Source organism: Diadema setosum, chromosome 20 (assembly GCF_964275005.1).
Source record: "Diadema setosum chromosome 20, eeDiaSeto1, whole genome shotgun sequence".
In the NCBI taxonomy this organism is placed as follows: domain Eukaryota; kingdom Metazoa; phylum Echinodermata; class Echinoidea; order Diadematoida; family Diadematidae; genus Diadema; species Diadema setosum.
The window spans coordinates 29,695,532-29,718,996 of NC_092704.1; the positions used below are offsets into that span (position 1 = coordinate 29,695,532).

The 23,465-nt window shown below is 37.2% G+C and overlaps 1 protein-coding gene across 1 annotated transcript in view; it reads right to left on the reverse strand.

The window, feature by feature from the left end:
- Positions 1–23,465, reverse strand: part of LOC140243595 (vasoactive intestinal polypeptide receptor 1-like) — a 118,295-nt gene that overhangs the window by 34,265 nt on the left and 60,565 nt on the right. The window contains exon 3 of the mRNA XM_072323260.1: positions 746–862. Within this exon, the coding sequence (XP_072179361.1) occupies positions 746–862 (117 nt within the window). The remainder of the gene's footprint in view (positions 1–745; positions 863–23,465) is intronic.

Genomic DNA, 23,465 nt, shown 5'->3' on the forward strand with positions numbered 1-23,465 from the left:
TACGATACGATTCGGAGAGTACGCAAACGATCAAAGGAGCTTTTTCCGCGGTAAGGCAGAATGATAAAGAGGTAAAATGCAAACTATATGGCCAACCATATGTCCTATAAATGCGACAAACCTAGTTTATTGCCGATAAAATCAGTTTTCGGCGATAAACTAAGTTTATCAAGTGAAAAGCTCTAAGTTTATCAATAAACTTAATTTTCGCTCCATAAACGAAGTTTTTCAATAAAGAAAGTTTACCAAGCAAAAAAAAAAAAATAATAATTTACGGAGCAAAAATCTCAGTTGATCAATCTATAAATGTAGCTTTTTGCCCAAAGTCTTTGTTTATGAGTGAATATTTGCATTTTTTTTTAAATTTTTAAATAAAATATTTAAATTTTGAATAATACTTTGAAACGATACAACTGGCAAGAATTATTATCCAGTAGTAATAAAAAAACATATTGTGAATTTGTGTCGAGCTCATTTTTTACTTCTAACTACGTTGGCAAAGTCATAACTCTCTTCACTTAATTACGGGATGCTTGGGGTATGTGAAGGTGTTTGAATTTTGAGTGTTGGATGATCATAACATAGCCAAACACAAATCCAAGTTTGACCCTGAAAGTCTCTGTTAAATTAAGCCTGACTTTTAAATTCAACGTTCCTAGAAACACATTCCTAGAAATGATTGCAATATCCAACTGACAAACAATGACAAAGAAAGAAAGAAAGAAAGAAAGAGAGATGATATGACTGAATAGGGGAGACTTACTGCCAGGGTGCTTGGTGGGACACGGGAGCCGCTTCGTCTGGTTTGCTGCTGTCTGCGGCCAACACATGACTCCGTCCCATTCCCGGCTGCAATAAAGTCCTGCCGAAGAGAGTAAGAAAGAAAGAGAGAGAAACAGAAAGAGAGAGAGAGGGAGAGCGAAAGAAAGAGAGAGAGAGAAGAGGGGAGCAAAAGTGTGTGTGAGAGAAGGGGAGAGATTAGGATAGAAGAAAAAAATAAGTTCTTCTGGTTACCGATATGTTATTTTTTTATTATGTAAGTTTTCTTATTTCAAATTTTCGCTCTGCATCAGTTCACCATAATGAATGTAATATGCTTAATGTGGTGTGATCTACCAAAGATATTGAAGAAATAAAGAACTGCTTTCATATTCTTGGAACTTATTCCAAGAATATGAGCTCGTGCAAGAGCTTAATGACTCATTAATAAGATCACTCGTCCATTACTGATGAGTTCATGAAGTCTCTCAAAGTTCTATAGAGCATAGCTGTCAAGAAGACGCAGTATCATGGTGCACTGAGCCGCCGAGTGGCTTGCTATGGTAACGAAATAAAAAAAAAGAAAAATTAATAACCATCGACGAAGTGAGCAGAAAGTATACACCCTGCTTACTAATCTGTGAGAAAAATTGTATTTTTTGTTGTTGTTGCTGCTGTTGTTGCTGCTGTTGCTGCTGTTGTTGTAGTTGTTGTTAATGTTGTTGCAATGGGGCTCTAAGCCTGAAAGCCAGATCAAAGGTCTTAGGTCAACCTCAACTCAGCGATCCAGTCCAGATTTTGATAAGAGAAACAAGCAAACAAACGAAAATTTACACATACGAAGACACAAAAAATCAAGCAAACCAAATAACAGTATAAACAATCACAGACTTTTGCTCAATAGGATTTGGTTTGGTTTCGTTTGACGTATTCAAGAGTCTTTGTTACTTCTACCACACACACAGATACAGACAAAGGGAAGAAAATATCGCAAAAGTTCAACGCTATTTTGATTATCATATCATAGTAACAATTTTTTTAAATAAGCAAAAATATTTTTAGTTAATTTTGCTTCATTCAGATATATACACAAATTGTTATGCATACACAATTACATTATATTAAAGTCATCATCTATATAATGTACGCCAAAGTAAGAACCTGCATATTTATGTATCTGTATGTATATGTTTGATATATATCCTGCATGTAAGAAACGTTTTTAAAGAAAAAATGTAACGATAATTTACCCTCAAAACAATCTGTCTCTCTATTGTGCGTGTGTGCGTGTGTGTGTGTGTGTTTGTGTGTGTGTGTTTGTGTGTGTTTCGTATCCAACTCACACTGACTCATGCTAGTGAAAAGGTCCCTCACGGAGAGCGTAGAGCTTGGAGTAAACCCTTACAGCGAGGTCCTCATCCATCAGCTCACAACCCGGAAAACGGAATTAAAGAAGCCGACCCCGTGAGATTTTACCCAGATGATCATAAGGAGTCATGAACATCGTATCTACCCGACAGCTCATGCCATGCAAATCCGTACAAAAAAAAAAAAAATGATGGGAAATTGAAATTCATGAATGTGGGATGATTTACGACACATCGTCAATGAAGTAATCAACATCAATATTACTGCTTGATACCAGGTAAGTCAATGTCGAGATGTAGGATAATGTCCTCATTTCTACAGCGGAGAAATTTGGGGAGCCAGAAACCATTGGATCACGCAAAGCTTGTCACCAGACAGTCAACCAGGTACAACCTATGCAGCAAATAAAACCAAATGGAAAGCGGCATTAGTTGCTGACTGGGAAACAGAAAAAAATGGCATTTTTTTTTTTGGCAAGAAGAGGCATTTTTAAAAATGCCTCTTCTTGCCATTTTTCTTGTCCATATTTACTCCGCTTTTGCTATTGCATTTTTCCTTCCCTTTCATTGAATTCTCCAAGTTCCGCAGCCCTGAGGCGATTGGTCTCGCAAACATCCGAGGCGACGAGAAATTACCGAGACTTCTGCGGCTGTTTTTTAACATACCGATGAATTTTTTAAAAGGGAAGGCTTCCGTGATAAAAATTTGTGAGGGATTTATCATAACGCGCTGCCCCAAGGGAGTCATGGATAAGCCATTACCGCGCCCACTTGGTAGAGCTTTCGGCCCATCGTAGTCGCCAAAGACCCACGCGCTTGACACGTTTAAACATCTCACTCTTGTTAAGTTTAGCACATAATGCATTCGTTTGTGATTCCAAACCAGATTCTCTAACGGAGCACGGGGATGAAATACCAGTCGTGTCATCATCATAATAAACTTGAATGCGCAAAGTCGTCATGACAACGGGATGTTGAGGGATGGAAAAAAGGAAAATAAAAACCAATAGTTTAGGGCTCATTTTGGGATGAAGTTCGGAATTACAGATAGAGACACGAATCCCCGTAGTGTTCTTAGTTGTAAGTATACAGACTTCTTTTTTAGGTCTAAAATGTCAATTATGGATGAAACAACGCCATGAACAGTATTATGCATAATGGCATAAATTAATAAACGGCAAATAAAAAAAAAAGGAACAGCCATTACTTGCCCCGCCCACCCCTATTGTAACTGGTGTTGAATGTGACTTTGAATTACTGTGACTCTCGAACACTGTACTTCTGTGCTATTGTTCGTGACTGTCGATAGCACGTCAAAAATGTATGACTTTCTAATCCGAAAAGGACAAGGAAATCTATACATGTCAATATAACATTATTGGACATGCTGTAAGGTATGGTCTGGTTGACTTCGCCGCCATTGCAGTGAAATGTGTAAAGAAGTATAGATGTAGGCCTAAACTGGTCAGGTTGCTTACAAATCAATCTGAAACAGCATTCAGTTTCTGATTTTGTCATCATCTTTCGAAACGGGCATATCTATATCATGTGTATACAAAACCAAAGGAGATAATTAATATTGTCTCTGATTTCAGTTCCAAAAAAAGTGCTGGACACGATGACATCAGCAATTTTCTTTTAAAGGGGGTAATATCGTCAATTGCGGATCCCTTAGCTCATATATTTAATCTATCCCTTTTTAATGGCACCTTCCCCGAAAGTATGAAAATAGCAAAAGTCATCCCCTTGTTTAAAAAAGGTGACAAATTAGATGTAAATAATTACCGACCAATTTCTTTGTTAAGTGCATTGTCAAAAATTCTTGAAAAAATTATTTATAAAAGAACTATTAATTTCTTTAAATTTAATAATATATTTACGAATTCTCAGTTTGGATTTAGGGAGAAACATAGCACCACACATGCATTATTGAGTTTTATAGAAAAAGTGGCACATGCTATCGATAAATCTTCTCATTTGATAGGTTTGTTCCTGGACTTCTCCAAGGCCTTCGACACCATCAATCATGATATTTTACTTAACAAATTACACCATTATGGAGTGCGTGGGAAGGCCTTGGAGTGGTTCAGGAGCTACCTCATGAACAGGAAACAATATGTTTCTTTAAATGGTTGTAATTCACAAATATTAAATATTAAATGTGGGGTGCCACAGGGAAGTTTATTAGGTCCACTGTTGTTTACTGTTTACATAAATGATTTTTGTAGATCATCAGATGTTCTTTCTTTTATTCTTTTTGCAGACGACTCAAATCTATTTTTTTCACACAATAATCTTTTTACCCTTGTTAATACAATAAATTTAGAATTAGAAAATGTTGCCCAGTGGATAAAAGCAAATAAGTTATCTCTTAATCTTCAAAAAACTAAATATATGCTTTTTAGCAATTCTACTGAGGCATTACCTGTTGATATTGTTTTAGATGGTACTCCACTCGAAAATGTTTCCCATATAAAATTTCTTGGAGTAACAGTTGACAATAAGCTGTCCTGGAAATTTCATATTGACAGTATATGTAAAATTATTTCACGTAATATTGGTATAATTAATAAGCTTAAGTTTTATTTCCCTTTGTCGTCCCTGCTCGTATTATATTCATCCTTAATATTGCCATATTTAAGTTACGGTATTCTCGCGTGGGGAAATACATATAAAACATTCTTAGATAAATTACTTTTATTGCAAAAGAAATCACTCCGTGTTATATGCCATACTGCATTTTTGTCCCATACTGACCCACTATTTTATGAGCATAAAATATTGAAAATTAATGATTTGTATTTGTTTAATCTAGGACAATTTATGTATAATTATAATAAAAATAATCTCCCAAATATATTTGAAACAATGTTTCAAAGAAATCAATCCATTCATAATTATCCAACACGGCGATCAAATGATTTCCATTTGCCATTTATGAGAACTTTGTTGGCTCAAAACACATTTATTTACGACGGGCCAAAGTACTGGAATTCACTTCCCAGTAACATTACTACAGCTCAATCTCTGAATTCCTTTAAGAATAAATTAAAATCATTTTTATTGAAACTTTATAACATCCAACAGAGTTAGTTTCCCTTTATCATCTCAGTCAAGTCATCATTCTTTTTTACATAAGTCCTTCTATTAAACTATGTCCCTGTTTGTGTTCTAAATATAACGATGTGTTTTTTTTTTCTCCTGCATTCTTACCAACATAACTACGTATAAAAAATGTTTTGCATTACATTCAATCCAGCTTGTATTTTATCACTTATTTTACATTATGAAATCCAGATTGCTTGCGTCCACGATGGCACATGCTGTAGTTCCCTCTTTTTTCTCCCTTTTTTCCTCTTTTTTTCCTCTTTTGCTTTCCTTTCCTTTTCTCTCTTTTTCCTCTTCCCAATCATTTTGATGTCAGTTGACATCGGTTCGTTTATTGTGTTTTATATTGATGTTTTGTGTATTTTTCTGAGGGTCCCATATCGTACAAGCTTTGCTTCTTAGTGGGACCCTCCACTTCCATCCTCATCCTTAGTTGACTTGTATTATACGCTTTATGTATTTAACAAAGATGTAATCACATCTACTTTTCATTTTCATAATTTTCTTATGTACCTTTTCAAATTTTGTTCTATATCACAAATATCCCGTGTATAAGCAATGTAAATAAATTTCTTTGTTCATTTTGATGGAGGTGAAAATAAAGTTGAAAGTTGAAGTTGAACCAAATTTAAATAAATTATATAATTATATATATATATTATATATATTTGTGTGTGTGTGTGTACATTTATGTATGTAAACAAATCGCTTGTGTGTAAATATACTTATTGATGCACATTTATGTGTGATGTAGAAAACAACATTAGAGTAAAACACAAAGCTTGGCAGTACAAAAGGGTTTCTTATCACTACTACATCTCTCTTAAAGGTCACATCCGTGCGAGACGAATTTAGCAGGGATTGAGGCAGCAAATATCAAAGTGCACCATATTATTTGTTAACCCATTCTGTAGTAGATGCTCTCTAATCTTTATCTCCCTCTCTCATTCACATTGTTTCTTTTCATCTCCTTTTCCTCCCATATCTCGTTATATTATGTCCCTCAATTCTCCTCGATGACTATACTTTGGGTGTACACGGCTGTTCGCTTTGCACACCCAATCTAGACGTGATGATGGTCTTTAGTTTGGCTGCCAGACGCTCGGAAATTGAAGAGGCTCGCATCAATTTTGTCAATTTCGCGCGCTTTTGTTAATCTGTAACGCCTTTTCTCGGAAAACTATATACGCGCGCCCTCTGAGCTTCACGTTTACTCTCTCGCTCTCGCTTTCTCTCTTTTTTTTTTGTATCTGCTCATCTCTGATGCGAGTATAGAATGGATGCGTCTCGCAGTCACGTCTTCTCTTCGTCAAGTGCCTAGAGTGATTGCTGGGATGCATCGATCTGGAGAAAATGTAGAGAAAATGGGAAAGTATGGCAGAAAGGGAGAATGTGTGTGCACGTGCGCGTGTTCGTGTGTGCGTGTGTGTGTGTGTGTGTGTGTGTGTGTGCTTCCGTGCATACTGGTTGTCTAAGTAGTCACTGTTCAATATTTATTTTGATTGACCAGTAAATGAGCAAAAATAGAATTAAGTAGAGAAAAACAAAACAAAACAAAACAAAACGCAACCAAAAAAAAAAAAAGACGTGAAAGTTAGGACTATAGCTAGAAAAACAAGGAAGAAGACTACATGCGTGGATTTTAATGGATAATATACTCTCTCATACTGCACCATCAAAATCAGGCCTCATCATAAGCTCCTTAGAGATAAAGAAACTTAATATTTTGTTTGATAAAGTCACAACATTATTGTTATCAGAAGGGCTCAAAATTCTTCTTCCAACATCTGAAATTTGCTTGCGATACATCGAAAGTACTTTCCACCACAAGCTTTTTTTTTCGCTGACACGAGTTGGCAGGATAGTATTTTTGAGATCAAATGATCAAATGACTGTGTGAAATCTTTTTGATCGTACTACACGGACTTTCATTCATGAAGCACCCTCCCCCTTCAGAAAGTAAGTAGGTAGAACGTTACGCGATGATCAGTCGTGTCCTATAGCAATTGTGTTTCCCAGTAACAACCTGCAGGCGGTTCACACTCGCGCGAAGATCAGTGGTATTGTTATGGCCTGATTTGTTGATTATCGATATAATCGATTGTAAAATTGTATGTAGCAACCACCATCGGGTATGCTCTGACTTCGATCAAGGTACTTCCAGCGAACCCTTACAGGACTGGTAATATTTCGCGTTTCCGTCGTTTTCCAACAGAAATTGTGCCACTATAACGATATTTCACACTTTAAAACAAAAATTGTCTTTAGCAATATTCATGAGCGTACATTATAGAGTAATGGTACGGGGTGTTTGAACGGTTGGAGGCATGCATCAATAGCTTTTTCAATGTATCCCTGGTTCATACATGTCATAATAATGCATAAGGCAAATGCCAAGTTAATCGCTGTGCACACACTTTACAAATTTAGGCAAAATATTGCATAATTCATATTTCTATACAGTTGTATAGTAATTGATTTAGGCCTACTCACTAATCCATGTTTCTGTTTTCGCACAGTATAACTTTTCTAATCTTTTAATGGAGATTCAAGCATTTCTATACACAGTGTTATATCATTGTGATGTGTCTGTAAGTGACCATAGGTAAAGAAGGTATGCCTCCTACTTAAAGTGAATTTTATTACTTCTTCTTATCCATCATATTGAGTGCAATGTGTAATGTCTGTCTGTGTAATGACTCTGTCGTTTTGCGTTTGACCGGATTTAAGGTTCGGTCCTCCCTCATGCCCCTGGAGTAGTCTCGCCTGTGCTTTCTATGTTTATATACCAAGCGCTTCTACATCCCAGTGGTTTAGTATACCATCCACGCCTGGAAATGTCCATGAGCTGGGCTGCGTCGTTCCATCTTCCAGAGACTATCCCATTTCATCCCCTCTGACTCTGGCGGGTGATCCCTTCGAATCGCTCATGCTCCGTTGCCTAATTGTCCTTTTAGTGTCGTATAATATGCATGCATTGCTATCTGATCAACTGTAGCTTCCCTCCTTCTCAATGCTCCTTCTTACCGCAGTGCTCTCCCTACTATCTCGCCCTCCTTCAACCACCCTTCCCATCCAAGCTGCAATTAACCCTTGTTACTGCGATCAGTGCTATCCAACAAAATGCAGGATTTACTTGCTTGGGAGTTTGTAGATAACATGAACTAGATCTCATCGTAGTATAATTGCTTGTTTGTTTGTTGGTTGGGTAGTTGGTTGTTTTGTGTTTATTTCTATTCTGCAAATTCCTCTGACACTCTCAAACAGAGGCCAGAAGATTGACGGGCCGAATGATGTGAAAAGTAATCTTTTCTTAATGACGTAGAAACGAAAATATGCAACTATTGAAACATTTTATTGAAACTGTTAACCGTTCAGTAATTGCCTTGCGAGGCAACACACACACACACACACACACACACACGCACATACACACACAAAATAATAATAAATTCAGCTCTAGAACTATAGCGAGAGAACTTAGAAGTTTTAAAGGAGTCGTATAGTTTTGGTTTAGACCTAATTTCAGGTTTCTAACATTTTTTGGTGAGATAATGAGAAACCTCTTACAAAATATGAAAGAGCCTGTACTTCCATGAGGAATTCAACGTTTATTTGATGAAAATTGATTGTGAAATGGTTGAGATATCCAAAACAGAGCAGTTCTAATAAGTGTAATAAGTGTGGGACCAACACTTTATTACGATCGCTTTATTTTACTTTGTTTTCCGATGTTGCAGTCATTCCAAACCCCATTTTCATTAAATAAACTTTGAATTCCTCTTAAAATGGTATGCTCTGTACAATTTCATAGGTGTTTTCTTGGTATCTCGCAAAAAAGTTAAAAGCCCAATTCTCATCTCCACCAATACAGTACCATCCCTGTAAGTATGGTAAGTACAGGTTTCGAATCTTATCCATCCCATCCCCGCTAATAAAAGTTGATCTCTCTTGTAATTTGCCTTTTTCCAAATTTGATTGTTAATGTCCAAAAGATGTAGATTGTCTTATTCATAACATACGTTATAAGAATTCTATTTTGCATTGTCTGAATACTTCATATCAAACAAAGATTAAAGGCATTATTAACCATTTGCAGATGAAACAAAAATGCAGCTTTAGTGCTTCAAAATAATTCTAAAATGTGAGTTAGGATAGAAACAACCAATGTAAATATTTGAATCTGTATAATTAATGTTTAGCATTATTAATTATGCAAAATGTGAACAATAGCTTTAATCAAAAATGCTTCTAGACTAAACCGTCAACGGTTATGCTTTAGTGAGAAAAATAGTGATATCTCCTAATATTTTAGGCTATATTGCGAAATTTTACCTGGTAGTATGTTCTGTGATACAACTGACCAACATGCATCAAATGTGATATCTTGGGCGTTTGTTTGTTTTTTTTTTTTTTTTTTTAGATCACTGCCCCCAGTGGTAGACTGTACCTTGAATTGATCGTGATATCTCCCAAACAGTAAAATTCGGCTTTCCTCTCCCTCTCTGTTTTTTCTGTGTGTATGTGTGTGTGTGTGTGTCTGTCTTTCTGTCTGTCTTTCTTTATATATATATATATATATATATATATATATATATATATATATATATATGTATATATATATATATGTATATATGTGTATATATATATATATATATATATGTATATATATGTATATATATAATATATATATGTATATATATATATATAATATATATATATGTATATATATATATATATATATATATATATATATATATATATAATATATATTCATATACGAGTATATATATTGAGTAAGTTGTCCACGTGTTGGCGTAATAATGTCATCAAAAACCAACTGTTGGTGAATACAGCATGAACTTTGTTTCAGTTATTATATATATGAGTGTGTGTGTGTGTGTCCGTTCATTTTCAAACTGTTTTCATTCAATTATTTAATACATTTGTGGTTCAATTTAGTACCAAGATATGCCAATCCTAGTTTCATAGTGTGTGCGAGTGTATGTGTGTGTTTGTGTTTTATGTGTGAGAGGTGGAGGAACACGTATGTGTATTTTACTTCTCATTGTGGAAAAGTGAGCGGTTGCAGAAATTTAAAAAAAATAATAATAACCAAGAAATCACAACAGGAAAGATATGAGATGAATTTTAAGAAAATTTGACGAAAATGATCTCCAAATTTTTTTTTCTTGTTTTTTTTTTTTTCAGTTATGGGTGCAGCGACTGTCACGGACGAATTTGAATTGTAAATGTAAATTACGAGGATGTGTAACAAGTGACTACAATGAATAGACTTTGCTCGAAACTGATCGCAAAAAAAAAGACGAATTTGAGACCAGAATTGGTATTTCCCACATTTCTCGGAACGAAAATGAACTACAAATCTATCAAATTGAATGAAAATGAAAATGAACGGAAAAGCCTATATAATCATATCATCCTAAAAACAGTCATCTAAACAGATGGGGCGCCCCCTTTCTCTGTTAAACTTACACTCGATTCCAACCAATTATTGTCAGTGATATCATAAGCTGAATCGGATTCACCGAATTCCATTACAGCGTACCAATATTATTCACACAATATATTATTTTATAATTATGTATATATAAATATATAAATATCTGTATGATAAATATATATGTATATATATAGATATATATATATATAGATATATATATATATATATATATATATATGTAATTTTCAAATAGTAGGAGGAGGCAGGTTTGGTTTCCCCACAAAGATTATCTCCCTGTTTTGTTTTTGGTCTCTCTACACCCCTTCCCTCCTCCCTCGCCAAGGATGCAAACACCTCGTTACTTCTGTGTAACAAATCCTCCTGTTGAAGGAGTGTTTATGATAGCTGTTGCATTCCACTTGAGAACAATACTGTCGCCTTTTTTTTTAACTCCCACGAGTGTATGGAGAAGAAACCGTCTGTGAACGCCTCAACTCTGAAGAGGTTAACGTGTATATTGCGCAGATGAAAGAAATATAACCAGACGTGGATCTAGGGAGAGCGAAACACTGCCAGAATGGATTTGTCGTCCCGATAATGTCAGGATAGCTGTAACTAGGTCGTACGGGGCACGAAGTAATGGGCGTCCTGTTTATTGACAGAATCAAAACCAGTCTCCGACAAGCGGGAGTTGCCACGCTTTCATCGGAGTATCGGAAATGCATCTGCAGTGTTCTTAAATTAAACAGATGCCCAGCCTTGTTATAGCGCCATCGAAGTTTCAAAAGAGTGTACACGTATGGCAATGAAAATATCTTCTATTGCAAATCCCACTTCGCAGTAAATCCTTGGTATTTCTATATCGTTCATTCAATGGAGCAGGGCAGCCATAGGTTGTTTACTTCATATTTTATGCGAGACTAAAATTGACAATACAGAGTTCTGAGAATCAAATATGATTCATTGCACGCAATACATTTGCAGTCATGCACACTTACGACAACTACACAAACCTTCCAAACCCTCTCCGCGTACACACACGGTAGGAGGATCGTATCGTCAGCTGAAAACCAGAAGGGCACTATAGCGTTCTAAAATTTGAGTGTAAAATAAAGACGCAGCAATCTATTCTCATTAAATAAAAAGCTGATTTGATTAATCAAAAGTGGGCAGATTTAAAAGCATTGTTTCAAAATATAGGGTAGAAATAGCGCGCGCGCGTGTTTTTGATATTTAACATTGTACTGAAAATGGAAATGAATTAAAATTTCCACCGTAGTGTGGATGAGATCAAGCTCTACAACGTGGTACTAATGATTCAAAACCCCACAAAATTGCGATAACGCCCTTCTGGTTCTCAGCCTACGATAGAGTAACCGGAGTGGTGTTGCATAGAATGTCACACATCCCCCTTTATAACATAGACCATTAGACAGTTAGATATGCCTAGACATCTATTGACTTGTTTTGATCGACGGGGCGAATCAGACATAAATGACTTCTCAAACGGATCTGACGAGAAATATGATACCAAGTGGTTGATTTCTAATTTGTTGTCTTTTCACTGGTCTGACGCGCACATTTTGGTGATACAGCGATCGAGCACACATTAAAAAAAACACAACCAGAACAAAAACATTCATTATTTCTTCATACATTAAAGACCTGTTTTCGCTCATAGATCCGATCATCTCGCTACGCAAGGAGAATTGAGAGAAAAGCGGCAACCATGGAGTAATATGAGAATATTTTAGGAAAAGCGAGCGGCACCTCAGCCCCTCTGGCCCACTGCTTTGAACAACACTTACAAGCTAATATAGCGTACTTGCCATTGGTACAAAGAGCTTTAACTGAATTTAGCCGAATTAATGACGCGGTGCTATGCTTATGTTAAGTGCAGGAGTCCTTGTTTGAAAATCATTTCCTTTTCATATCTGGCATTCATATTTCTGTTTTTTTCCCCCTGGCGTATCTCGGTTTCGACTCAAAAAGATATCTGCAGGTATATGGAAAGTTTTAATGGTGGCTGCTATTCTTGGAGCAACAATACAATATTGTGAGGCCGGTATTCTTTGATGCCAAGCTGGCAACATAAAAACTCAAATCAATCAGGTCAATGTCAGTTGCACATATGATTAAGTATTCGTGAAAGGGACCCTTGACGACTGCCGTGATTTATCATTTTCTTAGAGGCATCGCAAAACTGTATCTCTTACCCTTTCAGCAAGAGATATAATGTATACATATGGACGTCAAGATACATATATACTTCCGGTGAGGCAACCAGGAATTTGGCTATCTTCGGTATGAACTCTGCTTAAAGGTCCTGTTTACCTTTGGGGGCAGTGATTTAAAAAAATGTTCAAGACATCACTTTTAATGCATATAGGGCCTATGTGTATGCATATGCATATGGACCTGATATTTAATGAAATTCAAATAAAGAATACGATAAAATTAAAATATATGTAGGTCAGTTGTTATACTATATAAAAATTTTGCAATAAAACCTAAAATATAAGGAGATATCACGATTTTTCTCAATGAACCGTAACTGTAGACGGTTTAGTCTGGAAACATTTTATCATAATCATTATTCACATTTTATGTATTTAACAAACATTGACTATACTAATTCAAATTTTTACATTGGTTGCTTCTATCCCTAACCCAAATTTTGGAACTATTTTGAAGCATTAATGCTGGGTTTTTATTTCCTCTGCGAATGGTAAATTATGCCTATAACTGGGCTAAATTTTGGTCTGGCAGATTCAAGGGAATTGAGAGGAGAGTTTGCGCTGGATTAGTTCATCTTCAATTCTAAAGATAAAAAAGGACAGAAATAAATAATCAACATTTTTTACGACGAAATCACAATTTCACATAGTTTTGAGATCAGGACGAAAGAACTGCTACGCTTGATGTTGAACGTCACAGAAGTAATTATCGTTGTTGTCTAAACTTCGACACACGCAGGGTACTCTCTGAGTAAGAGTAGTATATATACTACTTTCGAATATATAAGTTACTGTGACGCATAATTAAAAAGCGAATTCGACAGGAGGAAAACAAGGCAAACGATATGAACAAATACAATGGCCAACTCGACACACATAATACGTTTTGGCCTGTCCAGAGTCATATTCGCTCCCTTCCCCCCCCCCCCCTCCTCCTCTTCATGAGGGGTTATCTGCTAAGCTAGTCATCTATTATTCGGCTATACGCCAGACCTGTGGAGAGGTTAACCTAAAACACTTAACAACTTTTCAAACCGAGGCGAGGGATTGTGGAGCTACGCCCACATTGTTGGTGCCGAGACGAGAGAGATGGAGAGAGGGAGGAAGGGAGGGAAGGAGAGATGAAGTTTCGCTCCTCGACCTCAAGGGACTAGTGATCAGTTGGAAATGGATCATGGTGTAACAATCCACGCTGGAAATAAGGTTAATATCACCCAGATGACGTTTCTAAGCGCGCACAAACGCGATACGCCAACCGGCGGGTACGATGGAGGGGGGGGGGGGGGGGGGAATGAGCTTCAAATCAGCACAAACGCCAGAAAAATGCGAACAACCGTCCCAAGGATGCGACATGGCATCGCCACGAAAATCCCGCACAGAGTGGAAAAATAATAATCGAGAGGAAAGGGATGATAGTGGCGTGGTTTTATCATCGAGTTTTTGGATTTTTTTTCCCCTCCTTTCGGCGAGCAAATCTCTGGCTCATTTGATGCGACAAACAAAATGGAAGTACCGTTTTACGATACACATGTACAACGTGTTTTTGTTTTTGTTTTTGTTTTTTAAAGGAAGTGAGTGAGTGACTGAGAGAAAATTTGCGTCTGTTCGTGTCGGGATTCCTGGAGACTTCAAAATGAGGACAAAAGAAGAGCTCATTGAATCCTAATGATCTGTTCGTATCCAAGGAACCATGTTATTTCCTCTGGGCAATTTATTCCCTCCTGCTTTCGCAACACACCGACACACATACATAAGTGTGTAAAATAATACATAAATCCATGAATACGCATTAATATGTATATATATATATATATATATATATATATATATATATATATATGATATCACGATGGGAAAAAATCTTGAATGTGGATATATGTTTTGTTCAGACGGGCGCATTTAATTTGACGGTGTTATACATTTATTTCTTGGAATTGTTCTACTGTAGAATTGCACTCTGAATACAATTGTGTTACCCTATTTCAAAAAATTTGTGCTCAATACCTTGTTTTTGGATATTTGGGTCCTGGTGGAGCCAAAACGAGTGTTTTCACACTTTGGTAAAGTTAGACATGATGTCATTGCTGTTGGTGTTTTTTTTTTTCATGACAAGTTTGATGTTGGCTACCACCATACATCAAAATCTGTTCTCCGTGTAAGCTTCGCCGATATTTCGGTAAATCTGTCCAAAATATTTCGTTTCAAACAAAAAAGAGAGTTAGTTGGGTAGTTCTAAGCGGATAAATGTATGATATTCATAACGTCATAACGGACTGGTTGATAAGTTTGTCTTTCGTCAGATTTATATGACTTCACCCGGAGCCACTGTGAAATAAATGTCCTTATGGGTACCATTCCTACACACGCACGCAGTTCATGATCGTTTTTGAAGAGTATGAGTTGATGATGATGATGATGTGTGTGTGTGTGTGAGAGAGAGGGGGGGGGGTGCGAGAGGCAGAGGGTAAAAGGTAGTATAATAGGTAACATGCAATAAGCCTTAATGGCGCTAAGCGGTCTTCGTCCGTCGAACTATTACGTCACATTTTATATTTCCTCAGTGAAGGACGGACATACTCGCCCTTCGCTGTCGAAAAATGAAGGCGTGGAATAAGTTAGTCCTGATTGATATGACCCAGAGCACCTTGATCGCCAATAAAGGAATCCGGGAGGGGCGTGGAGGATCATAATTAATACCACGCATTTCCGTCAATGCCCCGCATAACGACGCACATGGGTAATTAGGACGTGTACGGCCTGAATGGGTAATGGTTGCTGACATATCGTTAAGGAAGATTGGACGAGGAGGTAATCAATTTTTTTATTACGAGATCATCTCACTACCTATGAGGCGAACAAAAATACTGCATGAAAGAGGTCAACCGTAAGTGATTATCTTTCAAGAGTGGTGTACTCTTTGCGTGGCAGAAAAAAAAAATGATGTAGAAAGGTAATGGCAAAGGTATTATAGTTTTGTTCTAAAGAATTAGAAAATAATACACATGTACATAATTATACAAGTTTATATGTTCACGTGTTCATATATACACTTATAATCGATTTCCACGTATACTTATTATATACATCTGTCGGTCTTTAAAGTTATTTATTTTTCCTTATCTTATACAGTACAATATGTACATCTATATAGATACTAATATTGATAAAGTTGTAGATATAGATAAAGATATAGTTAGAATCATAGATTAAGACATAGATATAGATATAGAAATAGATATAGATATAGATATAGATATAGATATAGATATAGATATAGATATAGATATATATATAGATAGATATAGATATAGTTGTGTGTATGTGAATGTCCACCTTGTCCGCCAATGTCTGTTCATGTATTCTGTTAAGCCGGTTCATCATTGCATGCAATGCCAGATAATACGCACTTCAGCGCAAGGTCGCAGGTTCTTTACTTCTCTCCAACACATTGTATAACCGACTAGAAATATTTTCCTAGGCACTTACTCCAGTTTCAAGACGACTAGATGTTTTGTGGCAAACGAGAATAGCCTGCTTTTAGCTGTCTGACCCAGTTAGTTCTATCTTAAAATCCCTGCATTCTGTTAGCTTGTATTTTTTCTGCTGTGCCATTTTCAGAGGAGGGGCGGTATTAACAATCTTTGACAATCTTTGACATGCTGGGCTCTCACAAACCGAACGCTGGGTTTGCAAAGCTGTTGACACATGCCTCTTTGCTCAGGAGTTCTCGGTAAAGCACCGGGGCTTTTATCTCCGCAAATTTATCTACGATTTATTGGGAACAAAAAGAATCCTGCTTCTAGTAGGGGCAATGTAGTCACTATGCATTTGGCAGCGTGGTTTCCGTGAAAAAAAAAATGTTAACATACATACACCACACGAAACAAGAACCTGACCTAGCGAAGTACACTTATGTCAATTTTCACCCTTAGGTATCAAACACGGTATCCCCATCTCTTCCCCTTGATGTAACGAGAAGATTGAGGTCTCAACCTACTGATCTCATTCTATACTCTTCCAACTCCAGACAGAAGACAAACACAGAATAAAATTGCGTTTAATGTACGATGTTTAGCAGCTCTTCGCTTATCATAGTCTTTCTGTAATTTCTGGTCCACAGCATCCAGTGTCTGGTCACTTAAATTTACTTTAAATTCAAGATATTTAAATACACAAAATTACACAAATCAGAACGACATTATAATCAAGAAAATTACGGAGAACTGAAATACAATATAGATGATAATTATGACTTATCATGACAAATTAATACCAAATCAAAATTGTCGGAAACGGAGGGGACTGCTAAAAAGCAGGGATTGCATTTTTTTTTTGCTGTTTCCTCATAAACAATAACTAATTGCTGAACAAACAAAACTAGGCAAATTGCCTAAATAAAAATGAGATGAAAACAAACAGAAATGCCTTTCACAAAAAAAAACAAAAAACAAAAATGGTATAATGATTTTAATGGGGTAAAAATTCAGTCATTCCGGTCACAAAATCATTCAGATTAAAAAAAAAAAACACAAACAAAAAAGGCCTTAGCATTATGTGAAAGTCATGTAAGAAAATGTTTTGAAGCCTCTTGTGTTTGTTTGTTTATGTGCGTGTGTGTGTGTGTGTGTGTGCATTTTTTGTGTGTGCGTGTGCACGCTCGCGCGTGAGTGTGTGTGTGTGTGTGTGTGTGTGTGTGTGTGTGTGTGTGAAATTACCAAATATCACACATTGCGCTTTAGATTACAATGCTTTAATACATGGCGAATTCTGTCTTGTAGCCTAGATTGTCCAAAAGAGAGAAAAAAAAGGGGGGTCATGTCTAAAAACCTGTCTAAAATCGCTACAAGTATTTTTATCATCAAACATCGACAAAACGACGTGTGTCTTTAAGATCTTCATTACATATTTGCATGTCACTATGGTCTGATGGTTATCAGTTTTCTAAGATAAAACGAATCATAACACTAGCCTTGTCAGCCCTTACAGAACCTTGTGAGTCGCACTCAAGCCGATGATACAATTTCTATATTTCCTACACAAAATAATTTCATAAAATGACAAATAAAGGACAAAGTGACACACTGAAAGGGGGGGGGGGGCTCTGGCGCTATCTCTAATGCCCTCGTCCATCGGGACTCTCAAAATGAATAGACCGAAATAAAGTAGGGCCTATATAGTTTTTTTTTAGAAATGCAAGGGTGGACTTAATAATGTGTCAATATCAGCGAGAGACGAAATTCTATGGCGCCGTCGTGAAAGCTGATTAGCTCTCTGTGGTCGACACCCTTGGTGTTGGCCGGCAAACAGAACCTTGACCGGTGGGCATTATGGACTGACCATCGATCGCCTTTACGATGACCTCGGCTTTCTGCGAGAGTTGAAGAATTGCGACTGTCACGGACTGTCCCTAACAAGCTGAATTGTCTCCAGCAAAAACCTAAGATAAAGAATTGCGAGCGCATAGAGAAACACACACACACACACACACACACACACAATCAAGCATACGAGTTGCACATACACAATCTTCATAGCGTTATACTAGCAATTCCAATACATTTTGTGTGTGTTCAGCAATATCGTTCTGTTACTCAATCAAGTGGTGGTTTGTGTTTATGAATTGACTATTGTTTTAGCAACCATGAATGATAGATTATGCGTATTTCTGTACATCCATTTATTTGTCTATCCATCTGTTTTTCTTCTTTTCTCTTTTTTTTATTATAAAGACGATGTATAAATTGAGATAAATGAGATTAAAGCTGATAAAAAAAAAAGAAAATGACTGAAATGTATGTGGTACTTTTGATTATATCTTGAAAAACATTTTTTGTTATGTTAAACTTGGAAAACAATTGAGAAGGTTTTATTTTTCTCTTTTTGATGATTACCTTACTTTGAAAAAGAATTGAAAAAAGAAGAAAACTAAGAAATTGAAAAATATTTTTTTCTTTGCTTACAACTCCTTATAATCTTCTATAGATATAAATGTAGAGAAAAATAGAGAAACAAATCATTCAACGTGCACAACATGGGTAGGAGGGATGGGTAGAAGGTAAAAGTGAGACAGAAAATGAAAATGAAGGCAAGTAAATAAACCGGAAGTAGGAAACACTCCTTATCTGGCCCGACACACGCAGCGAATCAATATCTCCTCTCCATTCCCCACACACCCCGAGGCTCCGATGGAAATTTAGGAACTTGGACAAGGACGCCACCCAAATTTCTTCGTGTATGGAAGTCTAATCTCGGCTGCTAATATAGTTAATGGAAATGGAAGCTTATAGCGCTACTTATTGAAAAAGGAGAGTGCACAGGAATACATCAGGTTCCCAAGGGAATTGTTACCTTGCTAAAATAAGGATCCCTACTAAATATTCCAATTATTTTTCTAAGATTGAGACTTGTGTCGTGTGGCTGCGGTGTTTATTTATGAAGCAAGAACAACACAGCAACATCAAGTAAAGATTTCAAAAAGTTTATCGTCAAAACTGTTTTAAAGTTTAATAGCACTTGAACACACACTTTTCCTCCCTGTTTCACATTCTGACATTGTGTATAGCAATCAACCAGCCGGGCATTACCACTCTTCTTCTGGTATAACAATCTAATAATGGTCGTTTTAAACTAACTTTTCCCAAAGAACATTAACCTTGATGAATGCAAATCTGCAGTACATTATAAGAACGACCGTTCTATATCGCCATCGAGGAGTTAAAAAAAAGAATAGAGTGATCTTGCAGTCACGTAAACGAAAATATCAAATTACACTTGATGAGGTACAGAATGGCGGTAAACGAGGCCAATCAGAGTTTGCCCATTTCGTCGTCTGTTTATACGAGCTCAATAATGTTCAACATAACTGCTTTATCTGGTTTCGAGTATTAACCCCTGCTAACTATGCCAAGAACTTTGGAAGGAGGCTCTCTTGAAAAAACATTCGTGGTTTGATAGCGAACCAAATACTGGTGCTCAAAACCGTAGAGGAGAGTCATTATTCAGGTTATCGTACTCTGAGGCGACATAAATATATACATAAAAGTTCTACTTAACCCAAGTCAATGATTGATAATAGATTTATCGACGCTTGATCACACAGAGTAGCTGATAGGGGGTGGGGCACTCTGAAAACTGAGATGCTGCGTACTGTGGTGCAGTTTTACACAGCGGAATGACGAGAACAAAAACCTCACAAATCATCGCAAAGCAGAAACAGAGACAGACAGTGCTTCGAAATTGTAAAGGTTTAGACTATTGAATAATATGACTGATAAACTGTACTGTCTAAAATATGTGCGTAATGCATATAGGCCTACTCCTACGTACACGTTTGCAAATTTATCATTACATTATTGCTGGTATCTATCTGTTTATATATTCGATCCTCAGCATTCGCTTTTAAATCTCTCTCTATTTCTCTCTCTTTCCTGCCCTTTCGGTATATTTTTCTCTCCGTCTTCATATTTCCCTTGTGGTTGTTGGCGGTGTTTCCCCTCCGTCTCACACTCTTCCTCACCTCTGGTGAGCATGAACATGATTTGAAAGTTTTTTGCGTTTGAAATAAAGAATTGCCTGTATTTAAAAGGACTGTACAGTATTGGTTGAGATTGGGATTCAGGTTTTAACTTCTTGTGACGTAATTAGAATCCCCTTCCGTGAAATATATGAAAATCGGTTTTGAAAAGGCTATAAAAAAGAGATTAAAGTAGAACAAAGTGGTCCGGATATAAGACCCACCTTTGGACATCTTTGTTTTCAGACATATTTTCAGCCATTTAAAAACCGATTTTCATCAAATAAACTGTTCATTCCTCACTAGAATTGTATGTTCTATTCTAATTATCATTCAAAAAGTAAACCCTGAATCCCCATTTCAACTAAAACTATACCATCCCTTTGATATATATGTATATATATATATATATATATATATATATATATATATATAATTTATACATATATATAGGGATATATACATATATATAATCATCGGAAATTCTAGTGACGTGGACCATCATTTTAAACACATGCCCTTCTACTCTCATCGCCCTTGACGTTCGAATATAAATCCGTGGATATGCTTTTAACAATTTACCCATCAATTATAGTTGCATGTAGGTTGCAGACTTTAGGTTAAACCTATCCATCTGCCTCGTATGCAGACTAAGAATGTTGGTGTCAGTGGATGTGAGATTTGCAATGACTTCCCTTTTAAGTAGTACAGTGTATCATTCAAAAATGCGAATATGGTCGTGAATCTTTTCCGCAGTATCAATGACGGTCAAAATTGTGTTTAACTTAAGGTATTAACACTGAATGTTTTCGTGTTGATTTCAATGTTTTTCAAAGGAGTATGCAGCATCATTGCTTTTTTTTTCTTTTTTGGAAAAATATGTGTATGCGTTAACATTCAGATTGAAAAACAAACAAACAAACAAACAAATGTATACACATTATAATTATATATGTACCAAACGACCGGCCGTGTTACAAATGCGATCGGGATTGTTGAGAAGTCAGAGATACCCAGCGAGGAAAGATAAGTGTCCTATGGACTGATGAATCTTTGCATAATTGGAAATGGCGGGAAGTGACGAAAGAAACCATTAAAGGCCCAGGTAATATACAAACCACTATCAGTAAGAGAGAAGAATTAATTTGAGAGGTAGGGCGAGGACGAGAGAGTCCGTCAGGGTTGAGAAATTGAAAGGAATGCTGGACGTACTGTCGATTTCTCATTACTTGTGAAAGGGGTCATACATTCTTATTCTGTTCAAAACCAAAGGACCTCTGCACATATTATTATTTTGCCGTCCGCATATCAACAAACAACTATGCAAGTCAATATTCGTGTTATGTAGTAGACAGAAAATGGGGAAGACGCGGTCATTATTGAGCGTGCGGCGCACATGTAACAATAATCACGAGGGCTCGTCCTTGATGCTCTTTGAGGTGTCACACTCAATACAGCATCGTGATGAAGTGGTCGGAATGCGTAATCGCTGGACGCGAGTTCGGGGAGCGTTTCTCACGCATCGGCTAATGGATCCGTCTATTACCTGTTGCACTCAGTCTGCTAGTAGTGCGCCATCAGCCGTCATCGGATGTGACGGATCTTTCAACTCCTTTTTGTTGCTGTAGTTGTATTCTATTTTCTTTCATTACATATTCTCCTTGTCCCCATTACACGAACGCTGCCTGGATTAAGTAAAATCAAGCATTTTAACATAATGCCGCTGTCTGCCATGTACGCAGTTCGTCAAATAAACGATGTTCGATCGTGTTTTCAGAGTGTTGAAACAAATCAGGAAATTAATGCATGCAGCCAGATATTAAAGCACACTCGCTTGGTATAATGATGTTGGTCTTCACAACAGGAAGCCTCATTCAGCATATTCAGTGTTTATGATACACGTGCACTGCTTTCCCAGAAGAAGCTGTCGTTATTATCAATCAAAAATTGCGAAGTACCCATGTCACCTCGTACACCTGGGTCAAGATGGTAGATACTGTGGGCAAAACGCCCTGCCCCAAGGAAGAACACATTTGAAAAGATTCGAGTCCCAGATCGTCGGGTGACAAACCCAAAGCCTTATATCATTATATCACACACATGCATTGCGAAGCAATAAGGAGGCCATCCTTCCAACACGTTACGTGTCGACATTACACACTATCACACCGCATCCCATACAGGATTAATCGATAAATTGATTGGCATAGAAATCACATACATTATATTTACCCTGTAGCACGATGTCCTCGAGTCTATTACAATATTACGTACTCTCCACAGTGATCATCGTATTATGGATGATGTTTGTTAATCTGAAGGTGCATTATCCTAAAAATGATATAAGAATCATTTTCCGAAGATTCGTTATTCTGAAAATAAGATGGGGTTCGTTATTCCGAAGGTTCGTTATTCCATATTCCGAAGGTTCGTTGTTGCGAAACACACACATTCCCGTAGCATTGTAGGCTACACACTGTCGAAAGTCTCTGGTACGGAAAGGGTTAAAGTCCACAGCCCTATTAGCCTTTTGTCAAGGCCCTCCCGCTGTAATGGGCGAGCGAAGCGAGCCCAGCCGAGCGCGCCAGCACGAGGGCCTTTTGAGATCTGCTTCACACATTATTATTCATGACAAGTGAACTCTTCTGAATACTCATTTTAATGGCTTCCGGTCAACCAATGGAATGGCGCGCTCCCCGCATCCTCAGCCTTGGTGTTGTCATGCCTGTTCGCATGCATCACTGACCACCCGAGGAGGTCTGCGACGGAACTCTACACACTCTGTGTGTAGAGTTCTGTGAGGTCTGCGGCAGCGGCGTGCATTCGCTCTATTCAAATCGGGTTCGAGCAGACAGACACGCTGATTGGTCGGTCGACTTTTGCTCCCGAAATCGGGGAGCAAAACTCGGTAATTCAAAGGGCTAACAAAAGGATGCGAAGCAGATCTCAAAAGGCCCTCGCGCAACCCCACTCAGCTGGGCTCTCTTCACCATACAGCGAGAGGGCCTTGACAAAGG